The following is a 24,627-nucleotide window of genomic DNA, read 5'->3' on the forward strand; positions in this document are numbered from 1 at the left end:
GGTGCAGGCATCTGCCCTCTATGTAATTTTCAAATACAAAAGCCATCCCAACATGATCATTTGTCTTTGATCCATCTGTGTATATCGGATAATAACTGCTATATTTGTGCCTGTGCTCAGCGAAAATTTGTCTGTAAACGATCTCGTTAGTGCTCGCCTTTACGTGATGTTTAAAAACATCAAGAAGCTGGATCCGTGAATTTTCCCAAGGTGGAATTTCAAAATTCTGTACTGCTTGGGGGTGCATATCAGAGAGGGAGAGTTCCTCAATGACAGGGCGAACTCTTAAAGGGAAAGTAGGAACACAGAATGGACGTGTTTCAAATAATGTGTTACACTCATCAACAAGTAAGCACAGCTTATTGGGATGTTCAGGTTGAGATAGAGTATTACAATATTGTAAAAGGGACAATTGCTCACGCCTCAGATAAAGTGATGGTTTGTTAGAGTCAACATATAGGCTCTATACAGGAGAAGTCCTGAAAGCTCCTGAACAAATCCGCAAACCTTTATGGTGAACAGGATCCAGTTTTAACAAAACAGATGAGCGAGCGGATCCATAAACCACTGAGCCATAGTCCAGTCTAGAGCGGATAAGTGCTCTGTAAATGCGAAGCATGGAGCAACGCTCTGCACCCCAGGAGGTGTTCCCCAACACTTTTAAAATATTTAGTGTTTTTAGACACTTCTTTCTTAGGTTTAAAACATGAGAAAGGAAAGTCAATTTCTGGTCGAACGTCACTCCTAAAAATTTCACTTCGGGCGCAACTGGAATAATTGTACCTTTTAGATATAACTCAGGTTCAGGATGGAGACCTCGCTTCCTACAAAAGTGCACGCACACAGTTTTCTGTTTCGAAAAGGTAAATCCCTGTTTGTCTGACCATTCTTGGATCTTATTCAGAGCCATCTGCAATTGCCCCTCTATGTATCTCATGTCTGCTCCTCGACAGCTAATCTGTAAATCATCTACATATAGTGATCCCAAGATGGTAGGAGGAAGTTCTTTTCATACAGAATTTATTTTTAAACTGAACAGCGTTACACTAAGCACACAGCCTTGAGGCACACCCTCTTCCTGTTGGAAAACATCCGAAAAAACAGAGCCAATCCTTACTTGAAAAGTTCTAGTGTTCAAGAAATTCTGAATGAAAATTGGTAGGTTGCTGCGCAAGCCACTCTCGTGAAGATCCCGGAGTATACCGTATCTCCATGCCTTATCATAAGCTTTTTCAATGTCGAAGAATATCGAGACAAGGTGGCTTCTTTTTACAAATGTTTTCTGAATGGAAGTCTCTAGCAGGAGCATGTTATCTACGGTTGTTCTCCCCTTTCGAAAACCACTTTGATAAGGCGATATAATATTATTCTTTTCCAAGAAGTAGACTAGGCGGCTGTTTACCATCTTTTCAAACACTTTGCAAACACAACTAGTAAGGGCAATTGGCCGATAGTTCGAGGGATTCCTCAGGTCTTTCCCTGGCTTCCCAATAGGAAATACTACAGCTCTCCGCCATGCACTGGGAAATGTACGCTCCTTCCACACTCTATTGTAAAGAGTGAGAAGGGCAGTCAGTGACTCATAGGACAGATGCTTAAGCATTTCATAATACACGCCATCAAAACCCGGAGAAGACTTATGTGTCTGCAACAAAGCTCCCTTTAATTCCAGCATAGTAAATGCTCTATTGTAAGGCTCAGATTTGGTAGAGTTGAATGCGATGGGATTTATTTCAGAGTGCTGCTTGATACAGAGAAATGCAGGTGAATAGTTTCTGCTGGAAGAAAGGGCAGCAAATGTCTCACCAATAGTATTTGCAATTTCTTCTATGGAGCTAATCACTCGGCCATCTTTTTCCAAAAAGGAAAATGAGTGGTCATTATACATACCGCATGCTTTTCGAACTCTTTTCCAAACCCGCTTACTAGGTGTACAGGATGTTATTGAGGACACATATGAAATCCAGGAATCCCTCTGGCTCTGCCTTCTCACTTTTCGTGCATTTGCTTTGGCTCTTTTAAAGGCTATGAGGTTTCGCAGAGTAGGATATCTACGAAAAATACCCCATGCTTTTTTCTGTTTTTTCAGTGCTTCATGACAGTCGCGATTCCACCACGGTTTCGAATATTTTAGTATTTTTCCTGATGTTATAGGAATCGAAAGCATAGCTGCCTGAATAATAGTATTAGTAACAGCTTCCACAGCGTCATCAATATGCACATCTTCTACCATTTCCTCTGTGAGCTCTGCGGAGGAAGAGAAGAGTTCCCAGTCTGCCCTGTCTAGTATAAACCGAGGGAGTCTCGACATGGGGTTTGCTCCTCTTTGTGCAAGAGATACAAAAATGGGATAATGATCGCTGTTGTACAGGTCATTTCCGACACTAAAAGTGCAAAATGGCAACAGAGATGGTGAACAGATGGCAAGGTCGAGAGCGTGGAATGTCCTTGAAGGCTCATGGAAGTAAGTATCCTGCCTATTATTCAGGAGACAAAGGCTATGATCTTCGATCATCTGCTCATATTGTCTTCCTCGGCAATTTGTATCTTTACTACCCCAGAGCGGACTATGGCCATTAAAATCTCCTATTATGATGAAAGGCTCAGGCAGCTGCTCTAAAAACCATTTAAATCTTGCTGATCAATATGCTCATTTGGAGGCAAATACAGAGAAACGACTGTAACAACAATATCAAAATTTGTTTGAGTAGCGACAACTTGGAGGGATGTCGTCAAAGAAAGCACATTTGAGGGATAATCCAGTGACGTGAGGAGACCTACACCTCCACTGGCACGCTCACCTGCAAGGTTATCTTTCCTGACGAAGGAAAACCTCCGAAGTTTTGCCTGTTGTTTTGGTTTTAGATTTGTTTCCTGTACTGCGAAGCATACAGGATGATAAGCATTAATTATGGCTTTGATGTCGAGCAAATTTCGGTGGAAACTGCGACAGTTCCATGAGACGAGGGTGGCCATTATGTCTGGTTTTTGTTCTTTCTGTGCTCTTGTTTGGTTTTTCGTGGAAGTAGATGCCTGGGAAATTCTAGACCATCCTCTACTTCCATAGTGTCTGAATCCGCAGATTCAGAAATCATTTCGTCAAAAGAGCTATTGCTGGAACTTCTATTTTTATTTGATACTTTTTAGTGGCAGTTTTGGGTTTACTTTGAATGACTGTTTCTTTCTTTTGTACTATATGGGTTGCATTTTCTTTTTTCTTGTTGGATGTAGACGGTTGGATGTCAAAGGTTCCTGAGGACGATGCTGCCCTAAGCAGGTCCCTGCCCACGATGTCTGGAGCCACGAGAGGAGGAGTCTGCAGTACCAAGGACCCTGCTGGTCGCCGTGTGGAAGTTCCCGGTACCGCCGAAGATGATGCCAGCCCTGAAGGACTACCACAAGCCTGGATGGACGCTGTAGCCGCTAGTGGAAGATTCCAGTCTCCCAAGATCTCTCCTGGATACCGGGATCCCGTCCCCGCTACTACAGAGGATGGAGCCATCACCAGAGGACCAACGCACCCGAAGATGAAGACTGCCGCAGCTAATGGAGGTCTGCTCACGTCAAGCGACTTTCTTTGTCAAGTTTGTCAAGACTCTTTTGTTTGTTTCTTTGCTTTCGTCAAGCGACCTCAAAGAAGTGTCGCCACTTCATTGAGGATCTCCACTACTCCTCCTGCTGACCCACCTGTTTCACCACCTCGTGATGTCACCACTTCCTTCAGAACCTCCACCACCCCTCCTGCTGACCCGACTACTTTACTTCCTCGCGATGTCATTCCATCTGGGAGCAAGTCTACTACTGTCCCTCCTGCTAAGCCATCCTTCACTGGCCTGCCTGCTGGATCACCACCTCCAAGTCTCTCTTCTGCCATGCTCTCCTCTCCAGAGTCAACATCTGATGATGATGCGGATGGTAGCCCCTCCCCTCGTTTCATCAGAACTCAAAATGAGGACCCTGACAGTCCAGAGTTCAGCATTCGAAGAACTTCTGCCCTCGTCAGCCCTCCAGAGATGGTTCGTCGCTCACGGTGTACTTTCCTGTGCCTGCTACATTCTCATGTACAGAACCTGGATGCAACTTCGCGTACAGTACTAGAAAATGGACTGCCCAAAGAAGATCCCTCACAAGACACCTCCTGACTGGACACGATATTGACATTCAACATGTAATTTACATGTGCCTTCTATGCAACTCTCTCATTACAAGACGCCCTTCGCATCACCCGTGTCTTTCGTAAGGTCTCCTCTGTGCTCCGGCTGATGATCAGTTACCTGTCCAACGAAGATACTCCTGCCCCCAATGCGACAGGTCCTTCACCTCCAGAAAAGGACTTTATAATCACAAAATGTTTCACAGAAGGATGGATATCCGTAACAGGGATCACTCACCTCCAGATAATGCTGTTTCCGCGTCCGCCGGCCATGTTCCTGTCTTGGATGCAGAAAATGAGACATCCTCCCATGCTGCCACCTCAAGTGCACCCCCTGCAGAGTTCTCTAACACGCCCACTGTCCGTGTTGTGCCGCCCTCTGTCCTCGACACTCCTACTGCACTGGCCTGCTTCCTGCCTCTCCTCGCTGATATTCTGAGTTACACCCCTTCTGCTGACTCCTGGGACCAGTTCCAGAATACATTAGATGAAATTATCGCCTTTGCACGGGGTGAATGCAAGCTCTCAGCCATGGCACCAGCCGCAAGAAGCACCCCCGTAAATGTTGAAGATGCCACTAGCATCCAAAAACTCTACAGAAGGAACAGACGACGTGCTGCCCGCATTATCATGTCTGGAAGTACAAGAAACTGCGACATTGATCCCTCACTTTTAGAAGCTCACTTCCGGAATGTTAGAACTGAACGTGTCTTTGATGCCTCTCTCCTATCCTCAAGACCTCCTCCACTTGCCTCATCCACTTTTAACATAGAGCCTTTCACCAATGCTGAAGTCATCACCAGACTGGCTAGATTTGAAAACACGGCTCCAGGCCCTGATAGACTGACCTATCAGCATTGGAAGACCATGGACCCGGATGGACAGGTGCTGGCTGCGATCTACATCTGCCTTAAGCATCGCCGTATCCCCCAAATGTGGAAATCCTCAAGAAGCATATTGATCTACAAAAAGGGAGACCCCACTGATCCGAGCAACTGGCGGCCAATATCGCTGTGTCGCACTATTGCAAAACTCTTCTCTGGATTGCTGGCTAGGAGACTCTCCGACTGGCTCGAGAGCAACAACCTGCTTCATCCTGCACAGAAAGGGTTCCGCCCCTACGATGGAGTCATGGAAAATAACTTCATCCTGCAAAAGCTGATGAATAATGCAAGAACCAAAAAAAAAGATCTCTGCGTTGCTTGGATCGACATAGTGGACGCATTTGGTTCGGTCCCGCACCAGGCTATCACGTCCACACTCGCATCCCTCGGTGCTGGTGAAGATTTTTGTCACATCATTGAGGATATGTACCATGATGTAACTACGGAATTCATCTCAGATAAAGGCACCACCGCCCCTATTCCTGTAAACGCTGGCATTCTACAAGGTGACCCCCTGAGTGGACTCCTCTTTGTAACGACCATGAACCCCATTCTCTGGAATACTGCACCGGTGGAAGATAGAGCGATCCTTGCCTACGCTGATGATGTTGCTCTCATTGCCAATTCACCTGATAAACTGCAGTGCCTGATCAACAGCTTCCTTTCCTCCTGCCAGAAGCTCTCCCTTAGGATCAACAGCTCCAAGTGTGCATCCCTCCATCTGTCTGGCTGTCGACCGGTCGGCACCCGCCCTACTACGTTCCAGATTGATGGGCAGCCTATACGCCCCCTGGACGATGGTGACTCCTGCAACTTCCTAGGAAAGCCTGTTGGATTTCTTGGAGAATGCGCCATCCCCACCAGCATTGACAGATTCATTGGCAACGGAAGAAGGCTCTTGACATCCAAACTTGTGCCATGGCAAAGGCATCCAGACCCAGACTCCATCAAAACATTCCTCTTCCCGTCGCTCACTTTTGCGATGCGCACCTCACAGCTCAAGAAAGGAGAGTGGGAGAAACTTGATAAAGTTATTTGACCCTACGTAAAAGACACCCTCTACCTACCTCATCGAGCTTCAAACGACTATCTGTACGGCAGCCCTGCCAGTGGCTCTGTCAACCTGCCCATTGCTGCTGAAGAGGCGGATATCTTTGCCATCGACACGGCATTTAAGCTGCTTACTTCCAGAGACTCCACAGTATGTGACCTTGCTTGGGAGGATCTTAAAGAAACTGTCCAACATCGCATCCCCTCTGAAGATGGAAACCCTGATTTTGCAACTTTCCTCTCTGGTACCACCGATGGCAACTTCCGTAGGACCTGTAATCGCATTGGAAACATCTGGACCGCTGCACGGGCTGCCTCTAGACGATTAAACGTCAAATGGACCATCCAAAACAGTCTCCCCGTTTTGGAAGCAGGCAACTTTTCTGCCACTGCTGCTCACCGACGGAACATCGCTGCATCCATCAGGAAAATGTGTAAACACCAAAGAGACGAACGTCTCCTTTCCCTACCAAACCAAGGGAAGACCTTAGAATGTGTCACTGCATGTAAAGCCTCCAGCCACTTCTTACAAACTGGGAAATATACCAGCTTCTCGGACTGGAGATTCATACATAAAGCCTGCTTGAATCTTGTCAACCTGAATGGTGCTAAGCCTTGGTCCAATGCGGACCCCAGATCCCGCCGCTGTGGTGCAGATAGAGAAACATTGCCACACGTTCTGGATCATTGTATGTCCTACTCTACACTGTATAAAGAACGTCACAATGCAATCGTCGACCGAATCATCAAGATGTGCAAGAGGGATTTCAAGATTGTTTCAAATGACCAATCACTTGACAACTCACGTCTCCACCCTGATCTTGTCATCGAACATGACGGACAGTTCTTTATCATTGACGTCACCATTCCGTTTGAAAATCACCTAGGAGCCTTTGCCGAAGCACGTGCTAGGAAACTTGAAAAATATGAAGCTCTCCGCGCCTCTATTGCACATGAGCACGGACACTGCACAATTGTTCCTATCGTCATTGGTTCACTTGGCTCTTGGGACAGAGCTAATGACAAATTTCTAAACATTGCATGTTCCAAATCCTATGGCCGGCTTTTCAAGACTCTTTGTGTCAGTGATGTGATCAGATACAGCAGAAACATTTATGTTGGTCATCTCAGCGGACGAAGTGAAAACGATGCACAGCACCCGACCAGTAACCAGGGAGGAGATGCAGAGAATTAAAATGAACACTAACGCCCCTTCAGGAGTGGCTTCTACTTCCACCCGCAAGGACATTAATTTAAAAATATGGAATTTGACAATACCCCCTTGGAATGGACTCTAGTATCTTGAAACACCATTCATGTGAAATGAACATTATCGACAACCATTGGGCACGGACTTTGCTTTGTGTGATACACTAATCGTTGAATACATACTGACTGTGCAATGTATTATCAATATAAACTACTTTATGTTTGTACCGCAAAATCATGAAATTTAGAATGTAAATTGTTGAACACAGAATTTGTAAATACTTGCAATAATAATGTAATCTTTCCTGTACATATTGTACATAGTTTGTAAATTTTAGTATTCGCTCAATAAAGTTGGTTTATTCTGTTCTTATCAGCTTAATCTGACGTCTTATTTTGTTTTTTCCAGATTTCCAAACCATGCTGATGGAATAGATTACTTGTCTGGTGGACAGAGCTGAAAGCGGAGTCAAGGTGGATCCAACGTAAGTTTTGCTTTCTTTCTCTCTAACCTCCCATTGACGCTTGATGGTTTGAATACGTTCTTTACTTGCGTTCAATGGGGCCCTTTCACCTGTGAGCGTGCAGGTTGCATGTGAGCGAGCAGGTTCTTTCCCTTCTCCACTGAATATACTGCTTGCAGTATATTTCGGTGCTGAGCGGGGCGTAACTTTATCTTCTCCTTTCTTACTGCTTCGGCTGTTTTACAGTCGTTCCTAGGGAGAAATGGTTTCTTTTCTATCACTTCTCGCTTTTCATTTCAGAAATACTCCGTTTACGGTGTCTTTCCTGTTTTGATAAGCCCTCAAATTTTCTTTCCGCTGCCTCACTCTTCCGGGTGGGCGTGGCTTCTTCTTTACTCTTTCCCTTCTTTTCTCTGCCTCCTTACTTTTCATGCATTTGCTTTGGCTCTTTTAAATGCTATGAGGCCAGTGGTAAAACAGCAATACGACATTCAGGTGCTACAAGGAAGATAAGGCCAGATCTGTGGAGCAACAACACATGGAATTTAGACCAAGACAATGCTCCACTGTAAAATATGCTCCGTCTAAAACAGTTCTTGGTGGACACACGCATGCGATGTTTTGATAGGGAAAGAAAGTATGCTAAAGGGGGCTAAATGTTATTTGTATAATGTTTTCAATAAAGCCAATTTTTAGAACTAGTCCGGTTCCTTAATTGTTATACCTCATACAACCTCACTCATCACAAACATACAGGCCCTGCTGCAACAAAGAACACTAACCAAACCAATTCAAATCTTGTGGATTACGGCACATACAGGGCACCAAGGAAATGAGGAAGTGGATACGTTAGCAAAGGAGGCTGCACAGAACGTTAATGCTGATAAAATTGTTGAACTCCCACGGTCCGACATCAAAATAAAAAAACATGGAAATCAGTTATGCAACAAGGGCAGGAGGAGTGGGATACCGCCCAACAAGGTCACCATACTCGTAAATTCTGTCACAAACTCACAACAGATCAAGTCATGTCATCACCACAGCTGACTGGAAACATTAATGGTCACGGTCCGATTCCAGTGTGTTTCTACTAGAAAGGCACATCCTCCTATGAAGTGTGTGAATGTGGTGAAGATGGCACACATGAACACATCAATATATGTACGCTCGCAGAGGATTGACATATGCCACATACACTAAAGAAGCCATCCTTTTAGTGCTTCTGATAAAATGATAAAGAAAGTGAGTGACCAGCTGTTGACAAAAATTGAGAAAATCATGGACAAACTGCAGGCTCTAGAGTCGGACTTGTGTGGACCACATCTGCCACAAGTAATTTAGATGTAGATGCCTAAAATATCAATTTGCAACCTTCCTTACCAGTATTATGTGCAACGTTCAGGCAAACCACAGTGTAAAAATGCAGGCAAGAAAATTCTCAAATGCATAGTTTGAGCACGTGCCAAAACTGCAACGTGGCATCAATAAATGTCATATACTGTATGCTGTAAGACATTAAATAACATATACAGTTACGTACTCCTATATATTATGTGTTTTTAACTTTTACTTCTTATGCAAAATGATACCACAACTTTTAAGTATTACAATTCATATACAGTACAAAGTCCGTAATCCAGATGTCCATTATCCGGAATGATCTATAATCTGGACTTCAAAGGCCACAAACTTTTTTTTTTTTATGTATGCTTTACGCATGCGCGTAGAAAATGCGCGCATGCTCCACACATGCGTGCGTTGAAAGAAATGTTTAATAATGTAAAGAAATAAATATTAAGCTTTTTTTTTTTTTTTTTTTTTTTGTAAATTTTGATACCCTTTAGATCATAACCCTTTATTTCATAAATTAGTTTATTTTTAATTTTATAATTTCTGCATGCCATTTTACCAGATATAAACTGATGATCTATAGATCATAACTGTTCTTTATTTCATAAATTACGGTTTCATATTTTTAATTTTATAATTTCTGCATGCTATCTTACCAGATATAAACTGATGATCTATAATCCGGAAAAAACCCAATCCGGAATCGCCGAAGTCCAGATTATGGACTTTGTACCATATTATGTACTTTCAAGTTTTACATATTATGTATCTCTATATAAGGTAAGAACAAAACTTTTAAGTATTATTACCATCAAATATATATGGTTATATAAGGTGACGGCATAATCATAAGTAAAAGTATACAAGTATTATTTACTTAAGTTTTTTTTCATGTATTTCATGTTACACTTACCAAGTATCATTCTGTCAGGTAATAACAATACCCAAATGTTACTGTCACCTTTGTGCAACATATAACGTATGCAACACAAAAGCCTTAAATACTGCATACCAAGCCAATATATAATCATGAAAAGTGTAATTAATAATATAGCTGTAATGTCATGTATGCTGGATATAGGCACTAAGTAACACATACTGTTATCTGTTATGTATGTTTGATGTACATCTATACTTCATTTCTTATGAATCTCTACGCTAAGTGGTAGAACCTTAAGCATTAATATTCATGCACTATTACATTCTTTATGTAACGTTACAGAAAAATTATAAGTATGCAGGAGTCTTGCATTTTTGCATTGCTCTAAACCTGTGTTTCATTTACTAAGTAACATTATGTCAGGTGATACCATAACCCTAAGTATTAGCATCACCCTATGTAATATATAAGGGGTGTAGTGCATGTAAAATACATATCATATTTTCACCTTATATGAATGGCATACCATGTTTATGTATAATCAGGTTTGTGTAATAATAGTATAGAGGCAGTAAGTAATAATAATGGTACATAAGCATTAACATATATAGTTAAGCATGTATGTGTTTTTATCTTCCATCTATAGTCTTATATATACTGCACATAAGACACCATGTAACACATATTCTTGCATACATGTAAATTTTTATGTTCCACCTATTTTTTCACATCGTTTCTACAAAGGGCGATACACAACTTTAAGTATTAGTATCGCCTTTGCGTAATATATGCAAAAAATAAATACTGCCTATAACCCCAGCATGGCTTTGTACTATGCCATTTTAATATTATAAAATAAGTTCCCAATGCAGCCCTTGTGCGGCCTAAGGAGGGTCCAGCTCAAGACAGTTGCGGGAACTGGACGTGACCTAAATAATTTCAGAAAGCCGCCCAGCTGTCCGGACCGACTCCCCCCCATCACTAGTTCACCCCTCAAGAATCTGACTGGGAACACTTCATCTCAAGAACGCTAAGTGCTAGGAACTACTGCCAGGAAACAGTCACTTTTTAAATCACCTTGACATCGTTTAATCTAAGTCTTCCAGAAAGCAGAGGTTTGTAAAATCCATTGATAAAGGGAAGGAATGTTACATATCCTATATGTCAACAATACCAGACTCTATGCCATGTAAACATGTATTGGAGAGTCAGAAAATTGTGTGTGGAATATATTATAATCATTTTCTATTCTTGAAAAAAAAAATGGCTAAGTCATTAGCCACAGATATGAAATCGCCAGTGCTATTAGTAAGACTGTTGCTAACATTTTTGAAAAAGTAAAGTAAAAGTGGATAACATTATGAGAAACAGCTCTCCGAAAAGGCTTGGGTGAAAAGAAATCCCTTTGTTTCTGTGTTCTTTGATACAGAAAGGCTTACAGTAAAGCCTGAAGATGGGTCATTTTACATAATCTCTATGATAATAGTCTAATAATTTTCATACAAAAATTTTTAGAGGTCAGGACTTTGCAAGTCAGATTTGGATCTGTAATACCAATGTTTTCGAATGGAAAGAAGGTATGCCACAAAACTGTTTTTGGTATTAACATCTATAATTAGCTGAATTTTTTAAATTAACTCTGTCCTAAAATAGCTGCCTTCGGCTCCTTCATAATCATTCTATACTGGTGACCTCCACATAAACAGACAAGAGTGCAAATATGAGATTTATGAGAGAGCACAGACAACCTCTGGCACAGGTCACTGCTCTTTACTCTGTATTTACACAGCCACTCCAGAATGTATTATGGCAGTCATTTTTAGATTGGCACTATCAGTTTTACTGAAACTAGATCCTCTTCGTCATTAGGCTTCATGGATTTATTTTCAAACCTTTCTCCTTGAAAACATTTCTTGTTTAGAGTTTGTATGATGACTTGTACAAATCATCACTCTAATTTAAGAGCAGTTGTCTCTTCAGCATCATTTTAAACACGTTTAAACAATACTATTTAATTTTCTTTGCTTAATGAGTTTTGCACTTGTCATACGATTGTCCTTATTTGAAACACAGTCACTTTGTGTGTCTTCTTTCTCTTTAATGGTTCAGTCATTGATTCAACAATCCAATGTGAACACAGTAAAGCATTTTTCAAACCCCACTTTGCATAAAATCAGCTTTTCGACATGTTTCACCTGCAGGCCAAATCAAATACTAATGATGTAATACATCAATAGTTCTACAAGTCATGTCTATGGTATGACGTAGCACAGCAACCATGGGATGATTTCTTCCGAAGTCTGCCCTTTTGAATTTTTTAATAGCAAGCCAGATCATTTTTCAATGTGATGCAGCCAATATTTGGGCGATGTTGGATTTACACTGGTCTCCTCAGAAGTCCAAAATATCATGAAGAATCAGAAACCTGTAAATAAAATAGAAAAATTATTATTAACATAAAAAATTGAGCTTTTAATTATAATGCAATATAAACATGTTAGAACCATTACATTCATATAAATGAAAAATAAATATCCCTTGAATACATAATACTCTCTACATAACGCTGTGTTACATAATTGTACGGAAGCACTTCCGCAAAGGATCCGTTAAATGTAAACATCGCCAAAAATGGCGATAAACGTTCAAGTTGGTAACCCGGCGAATTGGCTTGTCGGAGGTAGCAACCCGGTTCGCTCAGAGAATATTTCTCGTCTGTTCGGGGCTCCGTTTTGCCGCTGGTTAGCGGTGCATCACTACCGGGTGAGGTGGTGAAAATCGGCGGGGGAGGGGGTGAATATAACGCGGCTTTTTAGAATAGTATGGCTGTGTTTTTACGTAATTTTAAAACTTTAAACACGCGGTTCCTAAAATATTATGATTAACGTAGGCCACAATAATATACGTTTTAAATAATTAAGTTTTTATTTTTATTACTGTTATTTTTACCTAAAATAATAAGAATTAAATCAGTTTTTATGCTTAAAAATTTGATATATTTTAATGCATTTTTAAAAATTACTTTTCAGAGGATGCTAGGTGTTTATATACAACAGCTGATTACAATGAAAAAAAATAGTATTGGTTCTCTGAGATGACAAAATACTTTTATGTATTTCCAGGGTCATCAAAGTTAGTAAACCACTGCTTTGAGTAATTAATCAAAGTTTGAGGGAATCTTGAAAGATAACAAGATGTATAATGTTTATTCTAGTTTTATTTACAATGCTACTTTAAAGGATTTGGCTGATCTTTGGAATATGGTAACAGGTAGTTTGGCAACATTTTGGAGGCGATAAAGGTTACTACCTAGGACTTTGGGAATAATGTGAGAAGTACTCAGTTCCGATTACGCATTATTTTGTGTGAGGGAAATGAGAGATCATGAGATATGTCATGTGACATTAATGGACGAATCACTGTTCTTTAATCGGAAAGGGGGTAAATTTGTAAAAATATCTGCTGTACAGCATTAGTTTCATTCTATGTTCTGTGAAACAGTGTTGTTTAATATTTGGATCCCATGGCCGTATATAAAGTAAATCCGAAATTTTTATTGCGTTTATGTGTAATTGAAAAGAATTGCTTAATTGCCGATAACTATGAATGTCGAACATATGGATATGAAATGAGATTGTGTGAAAGGAAGGATATTACAGATAAGTTTGAATGGCGGTGCAAGAAATCTGGTGAAAATGGACATTTTGTGATCCGCCATGCACTCAAGATTTTGTAGAAGATTAGGTAAGTTAGTATTTTTAATTATTTGAGGATATTATTTTTATGCATTGTTCTAAATGTAAAGAGTAAATAAATTAATATGGTATTATTGGAAAATTGTTATTAGCAATGATTTAGTTTAAAGTAATTAGGATTGTAAGCTAATTTTTATTAATTTAATGTATGTGTTTATTTATATTTTAAGTAGTGTTTTTAATTTAATTATATTTTAATTTAATGATCGTGATTTTGAGAGTTATATGTTTGTAGTATTTTGGAATATGTTTGAGTAGAAGTAAATGTGCATGGAAAGAATTTAAGTATTTGACACTAAGTATTTGGAACCATTTTTAATGTTTGCGTTAGAAATTGGCAGGTGAGGTTTATAATAGATAATTTGGAGGGAAAAGTTTTTGGATATTTTATTTATTTTATACGTGCAAACCTTCATCCTTGGAAAGGGTATATACTTTTTCGCGATCAGGTAATTTAATATATGTCCTTTTTACCGAATTTAAAGATTCACAAAATTTTCATGCATTTTCATGAAATTTTTCTAATTTATGACAAAAAAGCAGTGTACATGGATATAGTGAAGAGTGTGCACAATGCCATTTTTGTGCAATTCTGGGATGTTTTTTTAAGTAAAAATAAGTCGACGTGTACGTGGTTTAATTATATTTTAATTAAATGATAGTTATTTTGTGAATTATATGTTTGTAGTAATTTGGTATACGTTTCAGTGGAAGTAAACGTGCATGGAAATAATTTATATATTTGAGACTAGGTATTTGTAACCAATTTTAATGTTTTGTTATAGATTCGTTGGTGACGCTTATAATAGATAATTTAGAGGTAAAAGTTTTTGGATATTTTATTTATTTTATACGTGCAAATGTTCATCTTTGGAAAGGGTATGTACTTTTTCGTGATCAGGTAATTTCATATACAGTCAAAAGTCGTTAATTCGGACACCCATAATCCGGACTTCAAAGCTACAAACTTTCTGCGCTGACGCATGCGCGTAAGACCTTTACCGCTGCGAATTTGCATGTGCGCAAAATACATTTACGAAAGCGCGTTTAATGTGTAACGGACGGGATAAGCTAAGCTAAAATTATCTAATTATCTATTTCAGTTAATGTTGCAGATTGCGTTGTTCCTTAATCTTCGAATTGGATCCGGATTATTATTTTTTGCAGACTGTTACAACAATTTTATAAAAGTAAGCTTGAACTTTCGATTATGTCAAATAGAATTTCCGATATATATTTACTAATATGTAAAGGATATACAAAGCGAAAGTATCTTTCGGAGTCCATTAAACAAAAAGTGGAATTGCTGCAAAAAATGGATAAAGGCATATCCTTTGTTAACGTTTGTTTATCTAAACTCTGTTTATCTTTAACGCGGCGGCGGCGTGCAATGAATTGGAAGTTGATCTGTCAGCACTATCCTTATCTTAAGGGCAGATGTTTTTATTTTATTTGGCTTATAATTGCTTACTCAATGTAGTATTTCATCTCGATGTACTCCGTCTTTGATATGATTTAAACCAAATACCTCGTCATTATAATTCGCTTCCGATAGCAAAGAAAGTGACAGAGGTTATTGAAAACAAAAAATTTCGATTGACAAATTAGTCGGTATTCTCGACACAGCAATTATAGGACTTGAATAGCGGAACTTTGTAACTGAACAAGAAATTATGTCTGTTTATAGAATTAAAGAGAATGTATTATCACATAAAAAACGAAGCAACTTAAACAACTTACATTGAAAGAAATGTTTAATAAAATAAACAAATAAATATTAAGCTTTTTTTTTTGTAAATTTTGATACCCTTTAGATCATAATTGTTCTTTATTTCGTAAATTACGGTTTCATATTTTTAATTTTATAATTTCTGCATGCCATTTTACCAGATTTAAACTGATGATCTATAATCCGGAAAAATCGATAATCCGGAATCGCCGAAGTCCCGACGAGTCCGGATTAACGACTTTTGACTGTATGTTCTTTTTACCGAATTTAAAGATTCACAAAATTTTCATGCATTTTCATGAAATTTTTCTAATTTTTCAGAAAAAAACAGTGTACATGGTTATAGTGAAGAGTGTGCGCAATGCCATTTTTGTGCACTTCTGGGATGTTTTTTTAAGTAAAAATAAATCGACGTGTACATGGTTTAATTTTATTTTAATTAAATGATAGTTATTTTGCGAATTATATGTTTGTAGCAATTTGGTATACGTTTGAGTGGATGTAAACATGCATGGAAATAATTTAAATATTTGACAGTAAGTATTTGTAACCATTTTTAATGTTTTGTTATGAATTTGTTGGTGACGTTTATAATAGATAATTTAGAGGTAAAAGTTTTTGGATATTTTATTTATATTATACGTGGAAATGTTCATCTTTGGATAGGGTATATACTTTTTCGCGATCAGGTAATTTCATATATGTGCTTTTTACCGAGTTTAAAGATTCACAAAATTTTCCTACATTTTCGTGCAAATTTTTGTCATTTATGAGAAAATAGCAGTTTAGATGGATAAAGTCAAGAGTGTGCGCAATGCCATTTTTGAGCAATTCTGGGATGTTTTTCTAAGTAAAAATAAGTCGACGTGTACATGGTTACTGTGTATGTGCGATTTTGAAAAACGCGGCAAGGAGTTTGCGATTCTGCACTTTTTCCCAATTTTGCAGTTAATATTTGTCCTGATTAAGCAGTTTTGTTCCATAAAATTTCTAGCATAAGTGTAATTCGGCTAGCAGATTGTTGGAAAAAGTGTTGAGTAAATAAAAAGAAAAGAAATATGTCTTTACTTCATGAAGACAAAGTGGCGGCGAAAAACAAAATAGAGGGTTGCTGCAGAAGAGTTGGTTGCCAAATTTTCGCCAAGTTACCATAATCCAAAGATCAACCAAGGATTTTAATATTATTCAAGATACTTGGCATTGTCAAATTTATTATGAAAAAGACAGTTGTTTCAAAATAAAATATATTTTAAGCTATCAGCAAGTAAATTCAAAAAAACAACTTCGAAAAAGTGTAAAATGAATGCTTTAAATGTATTATTTAGTTATTAATCTATTAAATGTACAGTACATAGTTTTGAGAATATCGACAAGCAAAGCACTTAATATGAAAAAAACCCTTTTTACTAAAAATATTAGTATTCCGTATGAATGACAGAGAATATATGTAATGAATACCATGGCCAAATACCTATATAAAAAAAAAAAAAGTAGTATTCTCTACCTCGAAACTTGCAAAAGTAATCCTGCTATGCAACACATAGTTAATTTCTGATTACATGATATTGCAAGCATTTTCTTCAGATTTTTCCTACAACTGATATTGAATACTGGTAGTTTGATCTGGTTTCATATCATGGTTAAAGGGCTGGCTGCATGGTTGATTTTTCTATTTTACTCATCTGTAATGCAAATACAAGCCAGTTTTCCTTAGAAAGTTGTTCAAAACGGCATCTTTCTTCAGGTCCATAGCCGATACTCTTTGCCATATTCAAATAACCTAAACTTTTCTTCAGATTCTACATTAACATGATGTATCTGTTGTAAGCAGGACAATGATCTATCCGCCTCTATCCATCTCTATCCGTGAATTTAAAACATGTCAGAATCATGGGATTCATAACGAAATCAACCATGTTTTAAACTTGAAAACTTTATAAATTTTCCCGATTTTCTTAAGTCATGGGTTTCACTAACAAGATATTTATACTTTTGTTCAAGTTCACAAGCAGTTGAGCAATACAATTGCTGAATACTGGTAGTTTGGCCCAAGTTTGAATCTTCAGTATTCAGTATCTTGAGCCATCACACTGTCATGCCCCCTAAAGTTATTACTGCTTGGCATAATAACAATCTCACTTCACCATGTTAGCTACTTTGTCAAAACTAATATATCAGCTGCAGTCTCTCCAAAGACTCTCACTATAACAGAGATTTAAAAATATCTTTCTTAGAATAAAAATAGGTTTGTCAACATCTGGCAACAATTCATGAACTTTTCACGCAAAGCATTTACGACTCATTTCAGATAGAACATTTTGAGAAGTGTTTTATCTGCCTTTTTCATACATATGGCTGCATCATTCAGAAGAAAATGATGTTGTCATGTTTAATTTCATCAGGGGTTTTCCCTCATGTTATAAGCAAAAATAATTTCAATGATATCCTGGAACTGGAATTATCATAGGGTATATATTAATTTGTCAACAGCATTGGTTATTTCATAAATGGAAATGAGAATATTGCTTTTTCCATTCTCACTTAGGATATTCTAAATTGCACTAATGTATATAGCATTGAATTAGGTCCATTTTAAGATAAATTTGCAGAACATCATTTCTTATAAATTTCCAAACATCTTTTCAGAGGTGGACCTTCATACAAAATTCAGATAATGAAGATGTAATATTTTGTTATTTAACAAATAAATATATATTTATTATTGAAGTGGCAATTCCATATTTGTATGATGTAACCATTGCTCAGCAATGTAAGAAATTGTTTAAAATGAGAATTCTGAAGTTTTACCAGCTAGTAGTTGTATGAAAATTTTGCCACTAAAGAATTTTATTCAATTTTGCCACTAAAGAATTTTATTCAAATTATCTATCTCCCTAAATTAAAAATAAAATTTATGTTTTATTAAGATCATCTGTTATTTTGTCAATTACTGCAAAATACTTTACAATATATTTAGTGATTATCAGTCTGAATCAGAAAAAGAGTGCGACTCTACAGAAGACATTCCTTATGATTAAACTGACTATTTTGTAGGAAATGATAAAACAACAAAATGGAAGAAAGAAAACTTTCAAATTCAAAGATTCCCATAATATAAAAAATTGCCTGGCAATACATATATCTAAAGATGTGGCTTCACCCATTGATGCATGGAAGCTAATATTGATGACACAATGATTGAAATGATTGTGAAATGCTCTAATATTTATGTAAAAAAATATTTCGGGAAATTTTAAAAGAGATGCAAAACCTATGGAGAAAGAAGAGTTTCTTGCTTTTTTAGGAATCATACATAGGTGGACTGCACAAATCCTTCCTTGTAAATGCTAGAGAATTATGGGCGACTAATGGAACAAGACTGGATATTTTTCATAAAACAAATGAACTATATATTTTCTTTTCATTCTTCGTGCCTTACGATTCGATAATGTCGGAACACGGGATGACAGAAGAAAGAGTGATAAATTAGCTCCAATAGAGATTTGTTTGAAAATTTTGTCGAGAATTGTCAGAAATTATATCATGTAGGGGAATATATGACTTTGGACAAAAAGCTAGAACCTTTTCGAGGACAATGCTCCTTTTGGCAGTATATGCCTAAGAAACCTACAAGATATGGTATAAAGGTATTTACTGTGGTTGATTTTAGATCCTTCTATACTTTGAACATGGGAACAATATGCAAGGATAAGTTTATCTCACCTGAATCTGTGTCGAATAAGAATAGAGAACAGCATTCAACTCTCTTGGGGTTTCAAAAGGATATAATGCTACTTTCTTATATGGCTGAAAAGAACAAATGTGTTAACCTTTTGTCAACTATGCACAATGATGACCATATTGATGAAAGCACGGGAGATTTGAAGAAGTAATTACGTTTTATAACATGACAAAAGGAGCAGTTGATATAGTCGACGAAATGGGTGACACTTATTCTGTGCCCAGAATATCAAACTGATAGGCATATTATTTTCGCTATTAAATATTGCCAGCATAAAATCAAGGATCTTGCTTTCATCTACTAAAACTCCACCAGAGAAGTTCAGGAATAGGAGGCATGTCTGATTTGGCCTTTGCACGTTTAGATCCTCATTTGAAATCATAACAGAAACAGTAGGAATATGATGGAAGATTCTCTTGATCGCAAACAAAGAAAAGAAAATTATGTTACCGGAGGTCTTATATGTGCTCAAGAAAAAAAGACAGAAAATCAAAAACTATGTGTGAAGTGTAAAAAAAAAAAAAAATATGTCAAGAACACTGTGAAATAGAAGCTTCATGTATAAACTACAAAATATCTAATTTTTCTTGAGCCTAATTGATTTGAAAATTAATTATATAACTCATTATCCATGTAATAATTCTGCATAATTTGGATTATAATTGCATTCAAAAATAAAAAAAACACAAAATTTCTCATAGAAATCAATGATTCCTAGTCTTCTGAAGAAAATGTAAGTACTTTTATTTGTTATTAATTTTAAATTAACATTATTTTTAAGTTATTTTATATAATGTTAATTTTAAAATTAACATTATTTTTAAGTCATTTTATATAACATTATTTTTAAGTTATTTTATACAATAAATGTTGCAATTAATACAGAATGCATGGAAGCACTTCCACAGAGAACCCGGTAAATGTAAACATGCTCATGGGGGGCCGTTCATTTTAGTGAATTATCACAGTCGTTGATCACATTTGCAGATTTATATTATTCTTTTCTTCTTTATTAATATTTTTTCTGAATTTTTTAACAACGAATAGATAGAAATAGTATTTTCGTAGATATATGCCGGTTCTCGGTTTGCGATGAAAGGAAGAAAATACGGCGGGAGGGGTGAATGCTAATTTGTAACACGGCTGTTCACGTTGTGTTCTTAATTAGTAACAGCTCTAAGAACCATGAGGTTTCCAACCTCTAAAATAATTTGTTTTCGTAGGCCGCAAAAATGTGCATTTTAAATAATTAAGAAATGCTTTTATTTTTATTATTGGTTATTGTCATCTAAAGTTATGAGAATAAATCAATTTTTATGGCGTAAAATTTTAACAAGATAATATATTGTTAATGCTTTTCTAACAATAACCTTTCAGAGGATGGCAGGTGTGACATAAATAGATGATTAAATTGAAATAAAAAATATTATTGATTATCTAAGATGACAGAATAGTTCGATGGATCACCATGGTAATCAAAATTAGCAAACCACTGCTGGTGTAAGGAATATATTGTTTTCTGTGTTAACTGGAATTTAAGACAAATTTTTTCCGTATATAACGCTAAACCGGTTAATTTCAGTATATTAATACTAATTTATATTTTTAAAATGAATTTTTATTTCCGTTATAAATCGTTATATATTGTCTTATACTTAATATATTCTTTTCTGTGCTAACTTGAATTTAATAAAATTTATTTTCGTTTAACCGGTTAGTTTTACATCTACATGCTTATTATCTGTGAATTTTTACTACCATATGCTTAATATATTGTTTCGTCTGCTATTTTGAATTTACATGCACTAAAAATCACGTTTGAAAAATATCACGTTTACGGCTCAGCTCATCGTCGATGAATGGCGAGCTTGGCGAGTAAAAATGCAACGGCGCCAACGGGTTCTCTGCGGATGAAAACCCGAATGCATTATTTTACTGAATTGTAATAATATGTTTCATTTGGGTTTACTCCTAGTATCCGGTGCACACGAGATTTGACTACTTTTATGATGAGCAGTAAAAACGGGACACATACGATGAGTAGTAAACGGGTTATTCAAATAATATATATAGTTATACATAATATATACTATGTATATAGGGTACTTTTCCATTTCGCCGGCGCAAATCTCGCCAAGCAGACTTTATTGGCGACAACATACAGTATACACATAAAAAATATTTAAAAAATGTTGGAATTCTTTTTTTGAAGACATAAACATTTTAATATCGCTTAAAATTTTATAAAAAGCCAATAAATAAAGACAATAAATTTGTAAAAAGACATTAATTTAAGAATTTACTATGGTTCAACATCCTGATTCGCCAGTTCATATCACGTGACCCCAAGCGATCTCATCTCACGTAAACTACTCTACAAAAATATAATGCTCTCAGTAATTATCTACATTAATTTCAAGTTAAATCTTAATTTGGAACACAAGTTTAAATGCAAGAAATATTTCAATTCTTACAAATAGCTTACTCAGAAATTATGTAAAACTGTAGTGCTTTACTTCGCTAATGCATTCTCATTAGAATCGATGAATTTAACCCTCGATTTTACCTTTTCTATATTTTCGGCTTCGGGTAAGCGCTGTGATTGCATCCTAATTGACTTAATTATCCAAAATGGCCTTAGACATAAAACTGAACTATCTGATAAAAATCCTATATAATTATATGCCAGTATTGAAAGAAACAATCAATCTGATAAGAAAAAGCTGCGCCTTGTTTTGAAAATGAGGCGTAAAAGGTTACCAGCGAGAATATTCCTTTTGGCATCGCTTGCGCCGGCAAAACGGAAAAGTACCGTATATAGTAATAGTATATACATAGACGTTCTTTGGGTCATTTTTGGTGTTGGCGACAATTTTCAAAATTGCGCCAAGGCTGCACCGTATACTAGGATAATATATATATATATATATAATATTTTTTTGCTGGGCAAAAGTTTAAGAAATAATAAACGAAATTGCTTAAATTACATTAAATATAACTACTTAATGTTTTCAAATATACGATTTGCAGAAATCAGCTTTACAAAATAGTTTCATGCTTTAAAACTAAAAGAAATATCTATCATAAAATCAATCAAGAAACCTACTCTTTTATAAATACATAAACTATTTTTATAAATCTAGAAATACTCAAAAACGCTTAAAACATACAGTAAAAGCAAAAAAAAAAAATTCTCAGTATCGTAAGTAAGGGATAAGTTAAGTAATCGTTTTAAACTACGAATTTACTTTATTCTCGTTAGCATCCTCTGACAATATATGAAATTAAATTTAATTTATATCATAATATATATAAATAATAATATTAAATTGCACTAATAACAAATTAGCACTTACTTTGTACACGAGACATCCTTTCCGCGCGCGATCGACAGACAGACAGACAGACAAAGTAGACAGATGTCTTGTTTTGCACCCGCTAAGTCTTTCTGCACCGATGGGCGAAAAATCAAGCATAGGTGCGAAGGAAAGGTATAGAGAAAGAGGGACAATTTCGTATTTGAGGAGAGTAAAAAGGAACTTCGTACATCTTGTACGAGTTCAAAAGGCCAGGAAGAAAAGATGGGACAAAATAAAATTTAAAATAAATGGCCCAAAAATAATAGAGGGAAAAAGAAAAAAAAAAAAAAAAAAAAGGGCCTATAGAAAGAAAAGGAAAAGAAGTAGAAAATATCCTAAAATACGATTGTGTCCATGAGTGTAGTTAAAAGGAGAAGAAACTGTCTTCATTTACAATAAATAGTGTCTCACAGGTGTGTTTGTGTAGTGAGTGTGTTTGGTAATGGTGAATAGATGTGTTACTGGGGAAAAAACAAATATTGACGGTGTTAAAATGCTTCGTATCAAGGTATTTAGCATGGAATATAAAGTAATATGTACGCTTGCATCCTGAGATATCAACAAAGGTCATCAAACAAAAGTATATATTAATTTAACCAAAGTAACTTATGCTACTTTCATTCTCAACATTTTCATACATTTTTCAAAAAGCAGCAGCAGACTAACAACATAGAACCATATACAATACAAGACCACAACCGCATACACCCAAAAAAATAAATAAATAAATAAAATAAATATATATATATATGTGTGTGTGTGTGTAAATAACTGAGTATATGTATTAAAAACACAAATTAAACAGTATTTATTAATTTAACTATCATAATTTATTACAAGATTAATTATTTTACTATCATAATTTATTACTAGTTAAATAATGTTAATATAACACAATGAGGCACACTGTTATTTATATAAGCTCATAGTTCTAAAAATTCATTTAAGGCGGTGAAGAATAAACCATCCCTTACATATGGACATTTAACAGATAGCAAAGAACAGTATGAGAAAAAATCGGTGAGGTATAATATTATTTAAAGGCGAAACTATATTCAAGCGATCTAGAAAGAAAAGAGAATCCAGAAGATCCGAGAGGGAAATAGCGCGATGCTCAAATTATCCCTCTCATCCCCAAATTTTCCCTCTCTCGAGATTCCTTAAGGGCTTTGTAAGTGTTGACAGACGTGAACTGATAACGCTGGCGTCTGTTTCGAGTTGATACACAAAGGAAGCCACAAAGAGATCGTGCTGCCGCTTGCCTCGGTGATCACACAGCCCCCCTGCGCGCATGTTCCTAAAACGTACTCGCTGTACCTCCTGCTGTGAGAGCTGCTTCGCTGCTATTGGTTAGAAGAATTTAGACGTAAGATAGATCTTTCGACGTCATTTGTTTTGTCACGTGGTACTCCAGCCATACTTGTTCGGATTAGAGCGGTTATGTTTTAATCCTTTAAAAAGATCAGTTAAGTCAGAGGTGATTTTATGTACAACTGAATTAATTCATATGTTAATATATATTTTCACTTTATGCAATACACACTTGAGAAATACCGGATCATTACAAAGGAAGGAAAATGGGTTATTTGCTTGAGAGGGTTATATCCATATAGCATTTTGCTAATGAAATGTTGGAAAAACAATATTTAACATAGTTTATTAATCTTTTATCGTGATACAACCACATTTTTAAGAACAAGATTAGAAAGTTTACAATTATACACCTAAATTTGTCTCAGTTTTCACTCTGAGATGGAATCCCAGGAAAAAATATTTTTAATGATGGACTAGATCAAAGTAGTTATATAGAGAAAGCACACGTGGGATCTTTACCTTTACTGAATAACATTTGCCAGTCAATTTATAGCAAAATATATATGCCTACATTGCCTACTGTCCATTAAATTAAATATAATCTTTGAATCGCTCTTAATATTCTTGTTTTAAAAGTAACTTGTCAGTTAATTTTATCAGTAACTTTTAGTATGCATTAGGTAGTAAGGAATATACTTTTTAGACACATAAACATTGCTTGGATTATCCTAAATTTTC

The 24,627-nt window shown here is 36.4% G+C and overlaps 1 protein-coding gene across 1 annotated transcript; it reads right to left on the minus strand.

Annotated features, from left to right (window-relative positions):
* Positions 1 to 2,481: 2,481 nt before the first annotated feature.
* On the minus strand, positions 2,482 to 22,694 carry LOC146994544 (uncharacterized). The gene is made up of 2 exons (XM_085826209.1): positions 22,573 to 22,694; positions 2,482 to 12,415 (listed from the first exon to the last, which is right to left on the minus strand). The coding sequence occupies exon 2, from the start codon at positions 3,500 to 3,502 to the stop codon at positions 3,092 to 3,094; it is 411 nt and encodes a 136-aa protein (XP_085682335.1). The 5' UTR covers positions 3,503 to 12,415; positions 22,573 to 22,694; the 3' UTR covers positions 2,482 to 3,091.
* Positions 22,695 to 24,627: the final 1,933 nt, after the last annotated feature.

The sequence above is a fragment of the Stegodyphus dumicola genome, chromosome 11, assembly GCF_044657685.1.
Source record: "Stegodyphus dumicola isolate Sdum_Otavi_A_Nest chromosome 11, ASM4465768v1".
NCBI lineage: Eukaryota > Metazoa > Arthropoda > Arachnida > Araneae > Eresidae > Stegodyphus > Stegodyphus dumicola.